The following is a 20,969-nucleotide window of genomic DNA, read 5'->3' on the forward strand; positions in this document are numbered from 1 at the left end:
TCTTTTCAGAGCTTCCTTCTTCACGCCTGCCCGAGTCGACAAATCTGCATCGTAGGCCGTATACGGACTTTCGATTGCCAAGTCTCCCTTCGAGAGTGATTTCCGTTTACATCTTAATGAAACGGAGAGCAAGTTCTCGGACGGAGGCTTCCAGACTCTGACCCTCACATGTATATGTGAAGTGCAGCGTCAACGTTTGCTTTTTGGACCAACTCCTATCGCTCTTTGGATGGTCAAGGTCTTTCTTGGTCATTCCGTCAGTCACTTGACCTGATTTACTTCCCTCGTCAATCGGATTCCGTGAAAACTTGCCATTTACCATGTTCAAGCACTCCTTTTCTTCGAAGAATCGAGCAAAGAAGAGAACCAAGCCTTCTAAGAAAAACTTGGACGAGGAAGCAAAAGAAAGGATGGAGGAGAGTATGGACAACGAACTCGCCAGGTCGGCAGCAAGGTATCACACAAAGTCAGCTGAAATGTGCATTGTCAGAGACATTGACTGACCGTGGATACCCACAGTCCTCTCACTAGTCCTATTGTCAATATCATCGTGGGTAAGGACAAGCGTACTTTCGCCGCCCATGAGGATGTTTTGACTGTCTCCCCATTGTTCTACGACTACCTGAGGGACCAGTCTCCGGGATCGGGTACCAAGCAGCTGGACTTGCCTGAAGAGTAAAGGACCATTCAATCTTTTAACCTGGACCAAACTGATCCAATCTCACAGGGAACCCGAAATTTTTTCCTGTATCCTGGAATTTCTCTACAAGGGTGACTATTATCCTCGCATGTTCCGCAGCAAGCGATCCGGTAATTGGTGCCTGGAAAATGCACAGGAGGACAGTGAAACTGGAGGCAATGGTTCTAGTGAGCCAACCTTTCTCCACCCTGGAGTGGGAGATGTTGTGCTTCGAGACAGCGTGGTCTACTGTGCAGCTGGGAAGTATGGCCTGGAACGCTTGAAACGTCTTGCTCTGAGAAAGCAAGGTCTACAGACAGGTATTTCAGCTGATGTGCTCTTACGTTCCGCTCGGTACACCTATGAAAACACGCCCCCAACAGATGACGGATTGCGTGTTTACTACCTGGCCCACATAATCCGTAATCGCAGGGCTCTGAAGCAGAGCACAACCATGCATACCGAAATGCAGAAAGGGGGCACACTCTTCTTTGATCTGTTTGTGGCGATGTGCAACGCGATGGATGACACGGTGGAGATCCGGTATGTTCCATTTATTCATCATATCTATATGCCATGAAATGCGGAGTCCCCGTGGTTAACACGAGAAAATACCTCCCTGCTAGTTGACCAGAAACTAATACGCACTAGCCCTAAGCGGAGCTACGGCTTGTTCTAGCCTTTTCCATCAACTCTCTTGCTACTGCCTCGCTGCAACTTGGTTCTTTCCAGATTGATTACGGTGTGCACCTTGATTTCAACCAGAATGACTTCATCTAATTGCGTTCTTGATTTCTCGACTGGGCCTCATGGCTTGCTCATGCGTTGACAGTGCCATCAGCACTTTTGCTGTTCCTGAGGCTGGCCTTAATGTGATGGTTCCAATGAGCCCATTTCAATCAAACTCTACAATTTGCGTATGGGAGTCAACACAAGATTGTAACCCTGTGTTCATGGTCGAGATTCTGATATAGTTTGTGGCATTGTATTCCGCTCACGCAGGCTTGTTCTTTCTCCTGAACCACTGGTACTTCCGCTAGTGACACACTCTTTGCCAGGGCTGAGACTTTCTCCTTGCTGCTCTTTGAATGTGAAATGACTGGTGACAGCATACTGTTACTGTTGACATGCTTAATGAAATGGACGATTGTCGAAGAATACCAAGTAAACAACCTGTCTCGACTGCCTGCCTCGAGTTCATACTAATTGTATTGTGCGATGACATGAACTTCCATGTTTCATATTCTCCGCTTAGAGACGAGACCGGTGATTTTCTTGCCCTCAAATATTCAAGAGAGGTTCATTCCACATATGTAAAACAAAATGAGGGGTTACATTTTCACGTTGTAGAGCGGACATGGGCAGCATTTGTACTCAATGACTGCGTGAAATGGCAGGACATATAGTGGCTATGAAAGAATACCTCAAGCCCTCCAGAGTAAGCCTCGAAGACAAAAAGAAATATCCATAGCATAAATGGGCTGGCATCTTTTGAATTGAGCCTTTTTGACTTCTTACAGACTCTTGAAGTAAGAAAATCCCTCATAAATCAAGACATGTGACGTATATAGCAGAGAAAGTAAGTAAGCTTGAGTCAGTTGACACAGTGCTGTTCATACCAGGCTTCAAAACTCGCCGATTTGACACCGAATTGCCAGTTCTGACGAACAGTGCTGGCTTGGCCCCAAAGATTCCCCACACCTGAGCTGTTGGGATGGTCAATGAATGTCATATTTTATCCTGCGAATATTCTTTTCCAAACACTCTTGTCAATGGCAAAACCGTTCGCTTATGAACTCCTATCAAGGATTTGTTTATTCAAAGCAGCAAGAACCCACGTATCTAAACATGATGAGCCTTGAGGAACAAATCACTTTCAAACTTCAAGCTGCATGGAACTCTTGTCCTGGACTATCGCAGCTTGAACCGCTGCTGAATGTCACTGCGAGGGCGTTTCGGGACTTGATTTGCCCCGATCAGCTGGAGAGCTGACTGATCAAGGTCAATGCCGATGCTTTGGATTTGATCTATTACCAATGCCCACGGCATCATTGGGCACTGAAGCGATCCCGGTCTCGTCTCTACTCTACCGTGACAAAGATGCGATCGGATTTGAAAAGGCAATGGCCCGAGCGATTTGCAAACTCTCGAGAACAAATTCAAAAATGGGGCATTGAGGATTTCCAAGGACCGTTGGGATTGAAACGCACTTGTCTTGATTTGCGGTTCGGGAAACTGCCTATCCAACTCTCGTATCGAGAAGCTAAGCAATTGCAATACAACCGGAGAAGGGACTTGGTTTCTTCCGATGAGTCGCTTAGATTGTTTCAGTCTTCTAAAGCTCCAACGCAGGAAATTCAAGACATAACAGGTTGTGATGTATCTCAAGTCAAAGCTTTGCGCCATTCTGCTTCAGAAGGACCATCGCTGGAGGTGAAGTACTTTAGCTTCGACTTTGCAGTCAGAATAGGTTGCTTTATCAAGTACACGTACACGCAGACGTAGGCGACCGGAGATTGAGGTCCAGCACCGTACCTTTTCCACTCGGAGAGACTGACGCCGATCAATTCTAATCAAAACCGTTCATTCGGCTCTCACGCCTCCATGTAACCACAAGTCGCAAGGTCCCATCATTGTTTGAACCGACAGCATTCCACTTGGCATGTGAAACAAAGGCCATGATGCTCGACAGCGATCATCCTTGTGGAAGATTTGCGATTGTATCTCTCTCGCACCGCATGGGACCGACTACTGACTACTCTTATCTAAAAACCCGTTGCTGGATACAATTCCTTTTCAACTGTTGCGGGTATTCATCACCTACAGCGCCGAATTGCGTAGCTACCCCCGGGCCCCTTCCCAATCCAAGCACATCTATGCTAAATTCAAGAGGCAATCCTCAAATTTATGCTGGCCTTGCTGACTTGATCGTTCAAAGTACCTCGTATTGCAGTGCAGGCAGTTACAATGAGCAAACCGCACGACAATCAAGATAGCTCCAGCTCTGATACCGATGTCCCAACCGAAGAACAATTAACCAAGAAACCATCGAGATGGCATCGTTTGGGGAGAAATCTACGGAAATGGTGGTGGCTATATCTTATATTAATTTGCTGTATCTTCTTGGTCATATTTCTACCCATGTGAGCTACCTCCCAATTCTCTCCACTGTCCGGGCATGACGAGTCCATATCCATTGATTGAATGGACCACGCGTGAACTTGTGACTAAATTCTCCCACATCTAGTATATACATCGGAATCCCTCGTTTTGCCAACGACTACATCAACAAACATGAACTGAATCTGGACGGGCTGACGATCACTGATCCACGACCAAATTCTTTCCACGTCACCCATGTTGAAAAGCTTCATCTAGGTGGTGGAATTCCCGGCATTGGACATCTGACAGCTTTCAATACCAGTTTCAGAGCACCAGGCACCGAGAAGGAATTCGCCGAACTTTCATTTCCTAGGCTTGACTTCGACAGAGGAGAAAGTACCCTTGATCTTGACCAAGACATTAATTTGTCATGTATGGAATGCTTCTCAAAATTAGCTGCAGCGGCCATCACTGGGGAGAAATTTGAATTCCTAGTTACTGGCCGTCCAGAACTGAAGCTGGGTGCTTTCCCCACTGCTCATCTCAGAATTCATAAAATGGTTCAGATGACAGGTATGAAGCAATTTAGCAATGTTTCTGTCTTGCAACTAACCGATATAGCGATGAACGCCAGCTAACGTGCCTTGCTTCAACTTTCAGGCTTCAAACCCGAAGGTATGCACTGCCGCCGACAGAAACGATTCTTACCTCGGGGAAGACTCTCTGACGTCCATTTCAGACTTCTTGAAATCGAATGGAAAATTCAAAACCACGCATCTCCGAATTATGAGTCCACCGGTAAATGGGTTCAACGTCAACGCGACGATTACCATGAGAGCGGCGATCGGCTTCACGATGGAAATGGTATGAGACCAGCATTATGCTCCAATCTATCTTGTCCGAATCAAGTCATTAAGGATCGTATTTTTGCTAATTTGGAAAGGGCCATGTTACATTCAATCTGACGTTGAATGACTCGCCCCTAGGATACTTGGATATACCAAATCTCACCCTTGAGCGCGATCAAACCAGTGTCGTCGTGCTCGGGAGCATCGATGAGTCTATACTCATTCGTGAGTTCCTCTGGGGTCATGGCGATGGTACAGAAGTGACTATTGGGTTCAAGGGTCATGGTTGTGACTATAATGGGGTCGAGATCCCCTACTTTGCGGCTGCCGTCAGAGCGATTGATGCTTCAGCCACAGTCGATTTGCTTCAGTACCTTCATCTCTTGACATAGTCCAATTTGAAGATGGGAAGACACGGCTCTTAAGACTCTTGAGAAAGATTGAGACCGCTTGGGTTTCGCGTGGAAGACTTGAATTAGACAGGAACATTGAGCTCTACAACAGAAGCGAGAGAGACTCAGGCCCATAAACCATCCATTTTCTTGAAGCTTGGCCGATATCAGAACATAACATTACTTATCTTGAAGTCACTTCATAACCGAGGACTACCGTCAACCATAGATTTACCATCACGAGGCATTTTCTATCCTTGCCAATCCATAGCTCCGTGGCGATCTGAAAGCCATGCACACGTCAACTCTACCCGAAAATTCAATGAGCAGCCTGCAGATTAAGCCGTGAAGAAGTAATGAAACGGAGGCTGCTTTTCAATGTGAATAATCTACAACTTGTAAAAGGCACGCAAGAAAAGATCACCCACGGCGATCTTTGCGGAATCGATACCAACCTCCATACTTGAGCAGGTTCCTTGCCTGCCCACAACGACTCACTCAGACTCCTCCTCCGCACCCTAGAATCAATCCCGCCGCATCAACGTTGCTTTCATCTTTTCATGCCCTGGCACTCCTTCGACCGCCGCGCTTTGGCTTCTCTGGGACTGGATCTTTAGCAGCACTCTCTTCGGATAGTGCTTGCTCCGTGGGGGACTGGTCAATTTCAGCCTGTTCAGCAGATCCTGCGTCAGACGCCGGTTCGTCCTCATCGAGCTTTTCTTGAGTGTCTGCAACCCTCTTGCGGCCACGCTTAGGCTTATCGACCTTCTCAACTGGTTCGGGGTCGTCCGTGGCCTTGCGTTTCCTGCCCTTGGCAACGGCAGGCTTGGGCGCCTCCTTGACGGCTGTGGCGGACTTTTGGGGACGACCACGACCCCTGGCAGGCTTTTCTTCGTCAGCGTCCGCCATGTCTTCCTCAGCTGCTGCCTTGACGGGAGCCTTGGTACGAGAGGCTCGCTTGGGCTTCTCAGCTGCCTTGGCCGGGGAGTCTGAAGCATCCCCATCCGCTGGCTGATCAGTCGCTGACTTCTTTGCACGAGTAGCTCGCTTGGCTTGCACAGGCTTCTCGGCATCCTCCTGAGATTCTTTGGCCTCGTGATCTTCATTCGAGGCCTTTTTAGGATCCGCACGGGAAGCCTTCTTGGTCGCCTTGACAGGCTGCACCTTTTTCCCCTTTGGCTTGTTCTCATCAGCTCCCTCGGCCTTTGCCTCTTCCTCTTCTTCAGCCTAGAATTTAGGTCATTTTTAGCAGTCTGTCAAAAGATGTATGGTAAAAGAAATGACGTACCTCTTTCTTAGCAGCAGCCTTCTTCTTGGAAAGGCGGAACCCTCGCATACCCGGTCGGTTGCATTCAATGTCCTGTGTGAATCTGTCAATAAGTCTGTGTTGAAGAAAAAAGAAATTGAAGAAGCAGGATTTGCCTGCTTCGTCGAGTCAAGCAAGTGAGGTGCACTCACACCCTTCCAGTCCTCATCTGGAACATGGCCTTCAGTCAGAGCCTTGCGGACAGTTTCCTGATGAACCTCAGGAAGATCTTCCCAGCCATCAATGAGGTCAAAGTTCTCATCGCCCTCCAGACTCTCTTTGTCAAACACATTCTCCATAATGTGGGACAGGATCAGTGGGGTGGTACACCCCCTATCAAAGGTCAGCTCCACGGCCATTCAAGAGAGACTTGACAACTTACCAGTGGCGCCATTGCCAGCTTTGGAATCGCTCATTTTCGACCCATGTGCCGACACGAATCTCGCCTTTGGTGATTTTGATCTTCTGGTCTTTGCATTCCTTATTTTGGCAACCCGCCCGATTGTTTGGGGAAGCCTCTGTACCAATCCCACAAAAATCATCAACGTTAGTGATCAAGAATACTCTAAATTTATTTTCTTCATGAATTCAATGCAGTAGAGAGCCTTGTCTTGTGTGAAGAGCAGGCAATCCAGGTAGTACAGAGAAGCAGCACGGGCCAACCGGGAAAGATTGCAGCAACGCGACTTCACGCTGCCTCATCTCGCGCGTCCCCCGTACATGAACCGCTCATCCAGACAAGCAACATCATAATGCATCAAAGCTCCCGATGAGGAGAGAACATCATATGCTTTCGATGTTGCTTTCGATGTTGCTTTTTGGCATGGAAGAATGAGAAAGACCTACCGATGCGATAAGGCATGATGCAGGACGGAGGTGAAGATGATCCAGGAAATTCCGAGTCAAAGGATGAGAAAAGTGGTACGAGGAATTCCTGCAAGCAACCTTTTTAAACTCTTCCCTACGAGTCTTTTCAAAAGAACTCAGGGCGTGATATTGAAAATTGGCGAGGTAATGGAGGAGAAATCGACGAGGGTAAGTTGGAGCGAGAAAAAGAGGAAGCAAAGTGACGTGAGGTGAAGGTGGACTCAAAAGTAGTGGGAGTAGTAGGGTGAGCGACAGGCAACACAACACAATTGCCAAAAACAAAGTCTAGCTTATGAGACTTACAACTAGAAGATGGATTCTCCCGGATCCTTGTTTGGTTCTTATAGTAGTCTTGCTTAGAAAACCGAAAACTTTTGTTAAGCTCTCTTCTTCATTCTGTGGCACGCTGGTCTCTTGATCTTCTCGACAATGGCTAAAGGCTTGAACAAGATAGTCCCTTGCAAAACAATGAAGGTTGAAGAGTCGCATAATGAGGGTACATGAGACTTGGGGAAATAAGCCATTAAAGAACAGCCAAGTGGTCTTCAAGACTTTGTTTCGATTACAGAGCCAATTTATTCATACAGCTTTGTTCACATCCGACAATCTCATGCGGGCGACCGAGCGAAGACAGTATGCAGGTCTGTACACGAACTTGAACCAAGTCAAGCTCACCCACCAGCGCATTTGAAGCAAAGTCCAAAGTACGCGAAACAAACCCCTAATGATCATTCGATCCGGGCTCCTATGCAGAAAGAGGAAGGATCCAAAAAGAAAAGCTCGGCTTTACTTGGGGTAACTACAGCTGCTCTGTCCTGTTCTTACGTAGTTCACGTTACTTCAGGCAGAGCCCCCTTCCAAGAATGGTTAGCGTGTCGCAATGTCCGAAGCTCTTGTTGTAGTCGGTGTTTTAGTCCGCTTCACATTTTCCAAATCGCGCACTTGCTGACCTTGAATCGTTATTTCGAACGCTCCTCAAACATTGAACAAACAGCTTGTGCTATCCTGAAAACTTCTCACCCCGCTGAAGATACAATCATCTCTCAATCTCTACCCATCTTCGGCCCTGCAGTCTTTGGCGTCTCATAGCCGCACCATCGAAGACGACGGTACACCTTTGAAGAGGATCTGCTACCAGCTGTCGCATCCGTCTCTCCCTCCTGCTTCTTTTCGGAGAGCACTTCCAAAACACTTTCAGCGCAAATCTCACAAAACTCTGCGCCATGTCCGAGCCCGGCCCCGAATCAGTTCCAACTAGTGCCGACCCCCGAAGCAAGCGGCCGACCAAGCGCCGTGCAGTCACGCCTCTCTCGGAGCAGGCAAACCAGATTGAGAGTCTGTTCAAAGATCCCTCCAAGGAGATCAGATTACCCAGCGCGCCAAAAGAGCGCACGTCTTCTTCCCTCGCGCCGCCTCCGGAGATTGTGGCGAATGTCCAGGGTTCCTCGGCGGGTGCGGGGTCCGGAGAGTTCCATGTCTACAAGGCCAGTCGGCGACGTGAATACGAACGTCTGCGGCTAATGCAATCGGAAGTCGAGAAGGAAAAAGGCGACGCCGAGTGGGAGAAACAAAGGGAGGAAGCGAAGCGTAAAGATCTCGAGAAGACCGAGAAGAATCGGCGGCGGCGCGAGAAAAAGCGGGCGGCACGGACTGGGAACAAGAAGGATGGTAGCAGCGGGACGATGGAGAACGAAAAGTCATCATTTAGAGGACCATTGCCTCCGAATCCAGACATGGACCAGGGCGTCGAAGGCATGGACGGTGTGACGTCTGCCGAGGTTCCGGGGGTGATCATTCACGACGAGGATTGAGGATTTGTAGCTAGACTACGCTCGTCGCAGCCGAGGCTTGTACAATATCATACACAAAGATACCCCATATGACAGTTCATTTCGGTCTAGGATAATCGTACAGCGAAAAGACATCTGGGAGGCAGTCGTGTAGCATTATATGTACGGACCTTTCTAAGTCCATGTATTTGTTTCATTGCCCCCCTGGTCTTTTCCTTTTTTGATATGGCATGTCTATTACTCCTCGCCGCCACCGACACCGCCAGCCTGTTGCGCCGACTTACCACTGCAGATGTCATCGACACGGAGAAGTAGGCAGGCAGACTAGATTCTCAAGTTAGAACATGTCGATCAGTATGAAGTGAGGCGGATCGGATGCTTACCTCAATGGCGGTCTTGATGCTCTGAAGCTTGACAGCTTCCGGTTCCCAAACGCCGTATTCCTTCATATCCACCAGGTTGCCGGACTCACCATCGAGACCCCAGGTGTTGTGGCCCTCAACGTGCTTAGCACGGAGACGAGTAAGCACACGAATGGGGCTTGCACCGGCATTCTGGGCCAACGTCCGCGGGATAACTTCCATGGCATCCGCAATAGCCTTGTACGGCCATTGCTGAACACCCTCAATGGAGCGTGCCAGTTGCCCAAGCTTCACAGAGACAGCCATCTCGATAGCACCACCGCCGGGGGACAAGCGGGGGTGGAAAATGACGTTCCGAGCGACCGCCATGGCGTCCTGAAGGTTACGCTCAATCTCGTTGATAATGTCCTTGGACGGGCCACGGAGCAGGATGGTGCAGGCCTTTGGAGACTTGCACTTGCGCATGAATGTGAAATACTCGTCACCGATCTTCTCAATCTCAAAGAGTCCGCACTGAGTACCGATATCCGACTCCTGGATGTCGTCAACCCGGTTAACGATGGTGGCGCCGGTAGCACGGGCGATACGGTTGTTGTCAGTCTTTCGCACGCGGCGGATGGCGGTAATGTTGGCCTTGACAAAGTAATGCTGTGCTAGGTCTGCCGGAGAATAAATTGTCAGGGGGGAAAAGACCGCCGGAAGTCCGCTTGGGGGAACACTTACCAGAGACACCCTTCTCGGTAATCACCACATCAGGCTTGAAGGCCACGATGGCCTCACACATCTGCTTGACTTGCTCCTCCTCAATTTGAAGGATACGGTTCCAATCGTCTTCTTTGGAGACCTCGATGTTGGTTTGGGACTCGCCCTTCTTGTACTCCAAGGGGCAGTCGAGCAGCAAGATGCGCGGGTTCTCAATTCTCCTCCTCATCTTGGGGTGGGTAATATCCTTGTTCACCATGACACCGTCGATGACCTCGGAGTCCTCAATTTGACCACCGGGGACCTTTTCAATGCGGGCATACCGCTTGATGTCCACCTCCTGCTTACCACCGCCAATGTCAAAGGAGACTGTCCGCACCGCACGGAGAGCCAAGCCACACATCAAGTCCGACCATCGGGACACGAACTTTGTGCCAATAGAAGACTGGATAAGAGTGTACATCGCCTTGTCGTCATGAATATCGACGGGCACAGAAACCTCTTCGATGATCTGAAGGGCGTCGGCCAGAGCACGCTTGAAGGCGGAGATGATGACGACTGGGTGGATGTTGCGTTCTAATTGAGGGAGAGCCTGCGCAAGCATTTCACCGGCTTTGAAATGGTTAGTAGGCGGAGCGGGAGTGAATTCCAGGAGCCTTATGGTTCCATACCCAGGATAATGACCGTTGTGGTTCCATCTCCAACCTCCTCGTCTTGGGTCCGACTGAGCTCGATCATGCTCTTCGCAGCAGGGTGTGAAACTTCGATCTCACGGAGAATTGCGTGACCGTCGTTTGTAAGCACAATACCGCCCATTGGGTCCAACAGCATCTTCAGCATGGCTTTGGGTCCCAGACATGATCGAATGATATCCGCAACTCTGCACACGAAATTAGCACCGGGCTTGATTTAACAAGCAAGCCGAGGAATTCAAAACCAAACGTACGTTTTGGCAGCAGTGATGTTAGATAGCTGCGCGCGGCGACCGACCTGGCGGTCACCGGCATTGGTGTCTAGTCGGCGGATTAGCAAAACACCGTCGACCAATTCACGGGAGTGAGGGGCACCATACTCATTACCACCACTGGAGCCTGCATATTGTCCAGGGATATGAGAAAGGATTGAGTGCAAGCTGTAAGTGGACTTGCGACAGATGGAACAAGAACACACCCGTTGAACACTGAAAAAGGAGCCGACTAAGATCCGCGTTAAAGGCTGCCCGCATCCTAAATTTCCAAAGTGGGAGCTCCCTGACGCTAAGCCCAAATTGGCTATGCAAACCAGACAAACAGCTATATCTTATGCTATGAGGCCTCTTTTTCCCCGCCATGAGCATCGGACATTTCAGATGCAGATTGAACAACATCCTAGAGCTTCGAAATATGGTATGTCTATGGAATCTACTGCAGAGCGGTCCATTCCAAGTGGAGGATCTCAGCCAAAGGAACCTGGAATTCTCTCGTCACCCAAATCAAGAACATCGGCGTTTACCTCCCACCTAGTTTGGCCTTGTCTTATTGTTCTCAATGCTACATTTGCCATTGATACAGCCTTGACAGCACTGTAGAACCTACCCCTTAGTAACAGTATATACGGTTGGTATTGTACATATGATTTATAAATATTTGACCCAAATCCTGAAGCTCAAAATTCACGGCTTCCGCCAATGTCACAAACGTCAAAGACACCTTGCTCCGGCAGGTCAAACTTACGGAGAGCGGCCTTGAGCTTCTCTGGTGGTTCTAGGACATCCTCTTCCGTGAGGACCCAGGTACCCCAATGCATTCCTAGCGCCCTTTTACACCTTGTCTCTCGGAAGATCTGTACTGCTTCATGTGGATCGACATGTACAGAGCTGAACATATGGCGCGGCGCATATGCCCCAATTGGGATCAGGCCCAAATCGAACGGACCGCGGAACTCACCAACCTGCTTGAAAGCAGGGCAAGTGGGAAGCTCATCGTACTTCGGATCATGGTCATCTTCCCCTTCTGGCAATTTTGGAACAGATCGGTACCCTGTGTCCCTGTGGAGCTCATTAGTCAATAAGACCTGACAGATATGCGGCGGGGATCATACGTACCCTGTAAAGTAGACATGCTTGCCACCCGACTCAATGGCCCAAGATCCCCAGAGTGTTCGTTGCCTATCAAAGGGAGTTCTGGCGGTAGCATGCTGGCATGGCAAGAAGCCAATGCGTGCTTTGATACCCGCCGCAACCGAAGCCGCATTTTCTGTGACTCCGACCCTGGCCTCCTCATTTCCAGTTGGAGAGAGGGTGATTTCCCGCTCATCCCACCAGTCAAGCTCAGTGACCTGGGTGATACCACAGCTCTGGAACCACGTCTTCACTCCCAAAGGAACAAAGAAGTGGCAATTCGGGTGTCGCTTAGCGATTTCCATGACACCAGTGTAGGACAGATGGTCGTAATGATTGTGGGATATAAAGACAGCATCAATGATGGGGATATCACCAATCTTGCAAGGTGCGTCGGTAAATCGCTTTGGGCCGAGCAGGTTGTATGGACCACAATGTTCTTCTAAGACGGGGTCAAACAGCACGCGCAGCCCGCCAGGAAACTCGACGTAATAGCATGCATGTCCGAGCCAGGTTGCGCGGAGTCGGGGAGTGTCCCGACTTGGAAGGAAGGCGGGTTTGCAAACAGTGACAGTCGGACCAGCTGTATTTGGGACGTTTGCTTTGCCTGTGATGCGCCGCCTGGATCAATCGCAAGAGGAGTCAGAGAACGGGTAATAGTAGCGTTATGTAGGGTCGTCAATCTTACATGAGAATTTCGGCGGGGACTTTCATCGTGATATCCGTCCACGAGCTGGAGGGATTTTACATGTCAATACAGCGACCAGACTTGCATTCGACAATAACTGCGTGCATGACTTACTCCCAAGGATTTCTGAAGCCAGACGAGGCATGGTGACTTTTCGCCGACGCATCATTTGGAGCTGGTCTCACGGGCGAGCTGGCCACGCTCAGAGTGTAAAGGACGCCTGTGGTAGTCGAGCCCATCATGCGCGCGGATGGATTGGAGTAGACGTGCCGAACAATTGATGCTCGACATGGCCTGGGGCGCAGGGCACGAGTCCACATTTAAATTGCCTGATAAGAGCGCTTGAAAAGGCAGGATCAGTCCTCACCCAGAGCCGGAAAGCAAGCCACCAAGCCTAGCCAGTTGCGTCAAGGAAAACAGGGCCAGACGGGAGAAGAGGAAGCTTCCGCTAACTCCGCGTCGGAGGTTGAGACTCGCCGATAAGCGTTCGGCCACATGGATCCTCCATGCCCGGCGCAGGTTGACGGATGAGGTCGTGTTTAATTGGGCATCATAAACCTCCGACTCCTGGATTACCGTTATGACCCAGGTCTGTGAGATGATCGAAATGGCATCGCACTGACGGTCAAGACTGCTTGGAGCAGGTTCATTTCGTGGTTAAGGTTCCGTCGTGCGACCGTGCAATCAGAAACACAGGGTCACTCGGCCCGTTGAAACTCCGACATCTGGTAGTGATTCTTATCGCCGGACAATTCGATGTTGACCAGGGATCTGCTTGAGGCTGGTTGACATGGAGCCAAATGATGCTTCCCATATAGCGTCTGCTGCTCCGTCGCCCACAGCGACGGATCTCATACTCCAGCAACGGACAGGGGCACTACAAGCTGGACCAGCGACAGTGGCTTCCGCGGTGCCGAAAGGTGATGGAAGCCTTTTCTCGCAGATCACGGATAACCCGTTATTTACGGCGGTATGTAGCTCTCCCTCAGTCAGGGGACGTGGAAAACGGTGGAAGGCACATGGCTGACAAGTGTCATCGTATAGGGATTCGGTCTCGGCGCTCTAGGTGCAGGTTTAACGTTTGCACAGCGAGGCGTTCGCCATGGCGCAGCTCTGTTGCGTCGTCGAATGCTGGTGGACGTAGAGATCAGCATCAAAGATGATTCGTATCCTTGGTTCCTTCATTGGATGACACTCTACCAGCAATCGCAGCTCAACACTGCTCGCGCGAGCACGCAGACTAATGGCTTCGTCGACCGTCTCCTTCACAAACTGACCCCCGGCATGCGTCATCTCTCCATTCAAACATCAAAAGTGGAACACTCCAACGGAGCCATTCACACACAATTCTCGCTGGTACCAGGACCTGGAAAGCACATTCTTCGCTACAAGAACGCGTTTGTGTTTGTGAATCGAGTGCGAGAGTCAAAATCCCGAGATCTCCAAACAGGCAAGCCGTGGGAAACCATCACCCTTACCACTCTCTACTCGCAACGACACATCTTCGAAGACCTATTTACCGAAGCACACGCCTACGCCGCTAAATCACACGAGGGCAAAACTACAATTTACAACAGCTGGGGGACTGAATGGCGGCCGTTCGGCAACCCTCGACGCAAGCGCCCGCTGGAATCTGTGGTTCTGGATGAAGGCGTCTCTGAGCGCATTGTTGATGATGTTCAAGACTTCATTTCAAGTTCTGCCTGGTATCACGATCGTGGGATTCCTTATCGCCGTGGGTATCTTCTCTATGGGCCGCCGGGGACGGGAAAGAGCTCCTTCATACAAGCTCTTGCCGGAGAACTGGACTATGATATTGCCATTCTCAACCTCAGTGAGCGTGGCTTGACCGACGATCGATTGAACCATCTCCTGACCATTGTGCCGAATCGGACGTTGGTTCTTCTGGAAGACGTGGACGCTGCTTTTTCAAATCGTCGGGTTCAGACTGATTCTGACGGCTATCGTGGCGCTAACGTTACTTTCTCCGGCTTACTCAACGCACTGGATGGCGTTGCCAGTGCCGAGGAACGTATTATCTTCCTCACCACCAATCATGTCGAGCGTTTAGACGAAGCTCTCGTGCGACCGGGGCGCGTAGATATGACAGTGCGCCTTGGCGAAGTGACGCGCCACCAAGTCGGTCGCCTATGGGATCGTTTCTACGAAGATATTGATCCGTGCGGAGCTCAACGCAAGGTTTTCCTCGATCGCCTCCAGCAGCTTGGTCTCATCGAAGACGAACACGGGAACAAGACTGATCGGTCAAAGAGCACGAGCGCCGCCGCTCTCCAAGGCCTGTTTTTGTACAACAAGGGTAATCCGGAGGGGGCGATTGCCATGGCAGAAGGGCTTACCTTTTCGGTCCACGACGAGGCCTTGGAACATGGCCCGAATCGGAATGACTAGATGTATACTAAAAAGATGTAAAAATGACCTCGTGGTATTGATCTGCCTTGATGTTCAGGTGATCTTAAAGAGCCTGTTTTTTGCCGGTTCATCATCAGAGTGCATGGTCCGTCTCTGCAACTCCCAGGCGAGTTGTACTAAAGCCTACTCGCGTCGGCGCACCCGACCGGCAGAGCACTTTGAGCCCTGTCGGTGTGACTTCTGCACGCCACTAATTACCCACCACCAATCCGAGATGAGATGAGAGTTAGGATTACTCAAGACACTCAAGAACCTCGAGCCTCACGCATGCGACTCCAATCAACGGCCCTGTCCCGTAGCGCCGTCGTGCACTTATGCACTCTGATCATGCAGAGGGGGCCAATCACATCCGCTACGCACTACGCGCCGGCTCCAAAAATAGGGCTATCACATACTCTTTAGCACTCGATCCATGCAGTTTCCCACTAGCTCTACGTGCGGGTTGCTGTGATTACATGTCTCGAGAACTCATGTGCTATATGGTCTTCAATACATCCCCGCGGAGGCATATGTGCCTTCGCGTCTTCTCTTCATTGTCGTTGGTGTCCAACGTGTTCTCGGTACCTTCACCTCTTGACCGTTAAGACGCCTAGAGGTCGCTGTGATTTGAAAGTCACATAGAACAATCGCCTATGATGAGCCAGTTCCAGCTTTTTCCTCCGCCCTCGCCGGAGAGGGCCGAGGCTAAGATCGAGAAGAATCCATTTCGCAGAGGTGCCAGGAAAGCCTCAACATTGGCCGAGCAGCATCCGTCTCCAATCAGCCTTCATGAGATCAATGGCTCTCCAAAAACTGAGACAGTATTACTGCAAATCATTGAAGACACTTCGTCATTTCCTCGTCCGCCGTCTCGAACGCATGTTGCCAGATCCCGCTCCCCAGCGTCGACGGCGGCCCTTCCGCAAGCCAAGTCTTCTCCTCTGCTTCACGGTCAGAGCTGTCAAGGTAGCAAAGTCGTCAGTCGTCCCTTGCCATTACGGGACAGTGCAGACAAAGAGAGAGGGAGCAGCAGTTCCAGCAGCCATCAAGTTAGCAGCGCAGATACGTCGCCACAGTCATCTCAGTCATCTGTGTCGCCAATTCCAATGAGATCAATGTTTCCCCGTTTCGATCCCAACTTCCCTACGAATAGATCCAATGCACGACCTCCTCCTTCCAAGCTCGGTGAAAGCCAAAGGAAAAAGTCAAGAAAACCGCAACTCACTCTCAACACATCTTCCGAGATAGACAGTGTCCTGGGGCCGAAGACTGTTCCGGCGAGCGTATTGAATTTCCCCAACGGTATTGCTGATTCGGAGGAGATACGATATTCAACCCCATACGAACTAGAAGTCCTATGGGAAGCTGCGAATGGGCAAAGACCGAAGAATCTGGCTGGAACTTTCAGCATGCATTTTGCCAGGTACGCTCTCTGAGTAGGCGCTACGGTCCGCTGTCACTCACTTACTTTGTATCAGGACTGAGCCCGCAACTTTCGCATTGGGACATATGCAACAACCATTGTACACGTTAGAAACATTTGAGAACGACGAGCTGTCAATCTCTCGAGGGATGCCGAGTAAGGCCAACAGCAACGTGTCGGTCATGTCACTTAATCTCGAGGACCGTCGACGTCGTGAGCATCCTCACGACGGCCTGGTGACTCTACTGTTCTCTAGGCTAGCCGCGATGCTTGCCATTGAACAAGCAGAAGACATCGCCAAACTCCACCTTTTGAACCCCTCCGAGGCCGCCAAAATCGAGACTGAGGCTCTCAATCGAGCATCCGCCCAAGAGTCTTGCCGTCTGTCGTGGAATCGCAATTTGAGACTCTATGAGCTGCGCCATCCCCAGGTAGCAAGAAGACAGCCTCTTGCGCTTGTGGGGGCCGGGGGGATTCCACTCTCACCAGTACAGTCCGCACCTTCGGGAGTCCTGTTCATCACTGTCTCTGCACCGTCGAACGACGTTACTCCTCGACAGGCCCCCACGATACTGGTGACGAATCCCTCATCCTCGACAGCCCTGGCGGTGGCGCAGCAGGCTGCGAATTCACGAACATCGACCCTCCCCGTCGCTGATTCGGACGAGCCGCTCGTCGCGCTGGACTTGACGACCCGCACGCTTACGATATCACCCGCTGCGATTATCGCCACGATACCATCGTTGTATGCGGTCGACTCGGTGATTGCGGCTGTACTCGCCGTCGCCGTCTCGGACGAGGCTACGAACCCTATATTAGCCGATATGGAGGTCGAGCCACCCAGTCATCATGCTCAAGACTCACAAGCTGGACCGGGAATCTGCGCTCCCTATCGGGGCCCACTCATCACGACTCAAGCGGAGCGCGAAGACTACGCTGAAAGTCTTCAACTTGCATCACAAATTCGAGCTGCAAAGGACGAGACAGATTCGAAAAAGAAACGACGAAACCTCTTCAAATTTTGGAGCACAGACCGCTCCTCCACATCTGGCCAGGCGCCAGGTACCAGCAAGAACCAAGAGATTGTGGTGGAGGAATTCGATCTCGAAAAATATGGCCGCTATGGCACGGGCTCTTCCCGAGAAGGCAAAAAACTTCCAGGAATCACGCGTACCTTGTTGAGATTATTGTTCCTGGGCCTCAATTTGATCATCAAGGGTATGACTTTGTTAGTTAAGATATTGGCTTGGCTTTTGGTACGTTCTACGCGATGCGTGACGAGCGATAAATTCTGAGTCGGTTATTTGAGCCGCCGGTGTGCAAAGTCTATTGGGGTGGGACAGAACTAGAAGGGAGATGGATGGCAGAGGCGTACCGGGAGCGAATACGGTTGTGCGACGTTTGTGCTTTTTTGCAACTACGAGCGATGATGACGATTTTTGTTTCTTTTTTCTGACTAGCGATACTGATGAGGGCGAGGTGATCAAATACCCAACATAATATCTCTACATCCGAATAGTGGTACATCTCAATTTGCAGAGCCGTAGCTCGCCGAGCCTACACCCCCGTGGGCATACTTTGGTGACAAGGGCGATTCCTCTTACAATATCCAGGAAGAGGAAATCTCGAACAATATAGAGATCTTTATTCACAAATTTGCTGTGCATGCCTAATTACCGTAGTCTACCGGTCACCGGCACAAGATCATCGCCAAACAACTGTCCGAGGTCCATCTGCTTCAACGTCTTGCCAGGTAGATTTCCGGAAAAAGATCAAGGTAGCAGATTTAGATCGTGCTCAATGAATGCACTTCATATCCCAAGATAGCCGGTCAAATTCGTAAAATTGAATTTGGACAACACGTGGGAATCGTTAGGGCAATATCAGGTAGGTAGATTGATATCTGGTAATTAAAGGACCTAGTAGTACCGCTACAAGTTGCCTCGTCTAAGAAGCCTTACCAGCGACAACATACAGGGCCTCGAAGTCATGAACTCTCAGGTGTTTCGTCCAGATGTCGTGCGATGTGCGAATTGTCGACCATCAATCGCTGTTGCAGTGTGAATCATTCTTAGTGATGGAGTTTGTAGTCCCCAGGAAGCTAGCGAGGCAGTCTTTGACACATTTTCCATACTTGACTTTTCACGGGTTCTTTAAGACTGCTAGTTCAACACCCCCCTTTCTTATACTCAGCCGACAGCACCGCAAAGTCTCTCTGAGCTTTACAATCTGGTGGCCAAACCAGGAAGCTATTCATCTATCAATGGACTACTACCGTGCAATCACTGAGGTGCAGGGTATAATAGGTCAACTCTATCACGTGCTCTTATGGACTGGTCATGTCATGATGCCGTGGCGCCTATCGACATTACCTACGTACTTACCACATTTGGCCATACTCTCGATTTCTCGGTTGTAAACATCTTCCTAGGAACTCCCAGAATTGTATTTCATCTCGTTCTCCATGCAGTGGGCTACAAATATAGAGATCTTTTACTTGGCAGAGGAAGGTATGTCGAAGTACAAACCTGGCGGTTATCATCCGGTCAGCCTTGGAGATACCTTCAAAAATGGTCGCTACAGCGTCCACCACAAGCTGGGATGGGGAGGATTTTCAACTGTTTGGCTCGCGAAAGATACCGTGTAAGTTCCTGGAAAGTCTCATTTCTATTGCGCTGCTGACCCCAGTGCAGCAAAGGTGAATGGGTCTCCTTGAAAATTATGACGGCAGAGCATCAACGGCCTCGGGAGCTGCTGCATCTGAACAGTCTCAAGGAATTGTCAAACGCATCATCACCTTCGAGCAAATACATTGTGCAAGTTCTCGATTCGTTCAAACACCGGGGTCCCAACGGTGAGCATCAGTGCCTCGTCTTTGAGTTACTTGGTCCCTCTGTTTACCAAGTCTTGAAATGGCATGATGAGCAGCATATCAAGTTATTTTCGAATACTATCATTCGGATGACTACCCAGCTTCTCGAAGCCTTGAAATTGATCCATGGCGCTGGAATTTGTCACGGTGGTGAGTTCATTCTCATCAGTAGTCTAATAGACTATACTCGCGCAGTCTTACTCAAGTCATGTTAGATGTCAGTGCGAAAAACATCGCATTCTGTTTCTCAAGGCCCTCGAACAAACGCTCGATCACAACAGAGCAACAACTCTTTGAGATCATGGGATCCCCAAAGACTATGAAAACCCCCGACCGAAAAGATGATCCCAGTTTACCGGCAGAGCTGGTTCAAACTGCAGAATGGACTAAGTGGCGAGGTTATGACTACAAAGACATTGAAATTCGACTAATTGACTTTGGAGAGTTTTTCACGAGGCAATAAGCCCAAAGATCTAGCCCAGCCACCACCATTGCGTGCACCTGAACTCATTTTTGAGGACCGTTTGGATTATCGCGTTGATCTTTGGTGTGCGGGGTGCACGGTGAGCTATTTTACGGTTTTATGGCAAATCAGTTTGCTAACGTGAAGATTTTAGATCTATTCGCTTGTTTTCTGCAATGGTCCATTTATGCATCTTGGTCCGGGTGCAACCTTGGTCTTCCAGATGATTCACTTTATCGGCAGTCTGCCAGCTTGCTGGGAACCCACCTGGAAGATCATGCAGGGAAGGCTTGATGACAGGTTTGCAATACAACGTAAGCAAATGAGATTGGCGCGACAAAAACACAATTACTGACCATGCCTGAAGCGGACACCAAGCCATGTCTCAAACAAGACTTTGATACGGATGTGCAAAGCCCGAAACTGAAGGCTCTTCTACCGGTAATTGAAGGATTGATGCGATATGAACCGGGAGACCGCACTTCAGCAGAGACAGCCCTGAACTTGCTCAACGCACAGCTTGATATGCTGAACCTACAGAGCAATCGCAGAAAACTTGAGAAGAGCAGGAGATCCAATCATGGCCGACGTCGCCGGCGTCGTTAGGCCAAGACCAACACGATCCTGATCCGTTACGCAACCAAGACACACTCGATAGATATCCAACACGAGTGTACCGTTGATGACAGGTCTGGCCTATTGTGAGTCTGTTTGCAGAGGAGAAGATGAAGATGTAAACGCAATTTGTGGAGTGACTCGATGCTTTGGGAGCTACAAACCTTTGAGTGGGTTCTTTATTGTTATGGCAGCGGGTTTCTTCCTTGTTATCTTTAGTCTCTGTCGTTTGACGATGAGTATGGGACGCGCCTGGGATAGCTATGTTAGTTTCGCCAGAGAATAAGAATTATTGGGCTACGAATGTTATAAAGGCAAGACTCACAGATACTCCTAGTTGACGTAGTGTCTGG

General features: G+C 49.9%; 6 protein-coding genes across 6 annotated transcripts; 4 read left to right on the forward strand and 2 right to left on the reverse strand.

Moving 5' to 3' along the window:
• Nucleotides 1-320: 320 nt before the first annotated feature.
• Nucleotides 321-5,021, forward strand: POX_b02863 (uncharacterized protein; the record flags this gene model as incomplete). Its single annotated transcript, XM_050111771.1, has 7 exons — nt 321-454; nt 520-675; nt 728-1,222; nt 3,927-4,354; nt 4,442-4,456; nt 4,521-4,645; nt 4,725-5,021. The coding sequence occupies 7 exons, from the start codon at nt 321-323 to the stop codon at nt 5,019-5,021; spliced, it is 1,650 nt and encodes a 549-aa protein (XP_049972117.1).
• Nucleotides 5,022-5,579: 558 nt separating this feature from the next.
• On the reverse strand, nt 5,580-7,189 carry POX_b02864 (uncharacterized protein; the record flags this gene model as incomplete). The annotated part of the gene is made up of 5 exons (XM_050111772.1): nt 5,580-6,248; nt 6,310-6,381; nt 6,480-6,660; nt 6,710-6,845; nt 7,174-7,189. 5 exons carry the CDS (start codon nt 7,187-7,189, stop codon nt 5,580-5,582), a joined length of 1,074 nt encoding a protein of 357 aa, XP_049972118.1.
• Nucleotides 7,190-8,417: 1,228 nt separating this feature from the next.
• On the forward strand, nt 8,418-9,005 carry POX_b02865 (PRKR-interacting protein 1; the record flags this gene model as incomplete). The annotated part of the gene is made up of 1 exon (XM_050111773.1): nt 8,418-9,005. One exon carries the CDS (start codon nt 8,418-8,420, stop codon nt 9,003-9,005), a length of 588 nt encoding a protein of 195 aa, XP_049972119.1.
• A 216-nt stretch (nt 9,006-9,221) lies between these two features.
• POX_b02866 (T-complex protein 1 subunit gamma) lies at nt 9,222-13,484 on the reverse strand (the record flags this gene model as incomplete). Its single annotated transcript, XM_050111774.1, has 11 exons — nt 9,222-9,308; nt 9,368-10,005; nt 10,070-10,660; nt 10,720-10,928; nt 10,995-11,139; nt 11,761-12,074; nt 12,132-12,767; nt 12,835-12,879; nt 12,949-13,128; nt 13,202-13,401; nt 13,458-13,484. 11 exons carry the CDS (start codon nt 13,482-13,484, stop codon nt 9,222-9,224), a joined length of 3,072 nt encoding a protein of 1,023 aa, XP_049972120.1.
• A 140-nt stretch (nt 13,485-13,624) lies between these two features.
• On the forward strand, nt 13,625-15,243 carry POX_b02867 (Mitochondrial chaperone BCS1; the record flags this gene model as incomplete). Its single annotated transcript, XM_050111775.1, has 2 exons — nt 13,625-13,804; nt 13,879-15,243. 2 exons carry the CDS (start codon nt 13,625-13,627, stop codon nt 15,241-15,243), a joined length of 1,545 nt encoding a protein of 514 aa, XP_049972121.1.
• Nucleotides 15,244-15,899: 656 nt separating this feature from the next.
• Nucleotides 15,900-20,607, forward strand: POX_b02868 (uncharacterized protein; the record flags this gene model as incomplete). The annotated part of the gene is made up of 8 exons (XM_050111776.1): nt 15,900-16,666; nt 16,722-17,922; nt 19,098-19,309; nt 19,360-19,688; nt 19,754-19,928; nt 19,984-20,101; nt 20,156-20,315; nt 20,369-20,607. The coding sequence occupies 8 exons, from the start codon at nt 15,900-15,902 to the stop codon at nt 20,605-20,607; spliced, it is 3,201 nt and encodes a 1,066-aa protein (XP_049972122.1).
• Between the last annotated feature and the right edge of the window lie 362 nt (nt 20,608-20,969).

Source organism: Penicillium oxalicum, chromosome II, assembly GCF_001723175.1.
Source record: "Penicillium oxalicum strain HP7-1 chromosome II, whole genome shotgun sequence".
NCBI classification, from domain to species: Eukaryota; Fungi; Ascomycota; class Eurotiomycetes; order Eurotiales; family Aspergillaceae; genus Penicillium; species Penicillium oxalicum.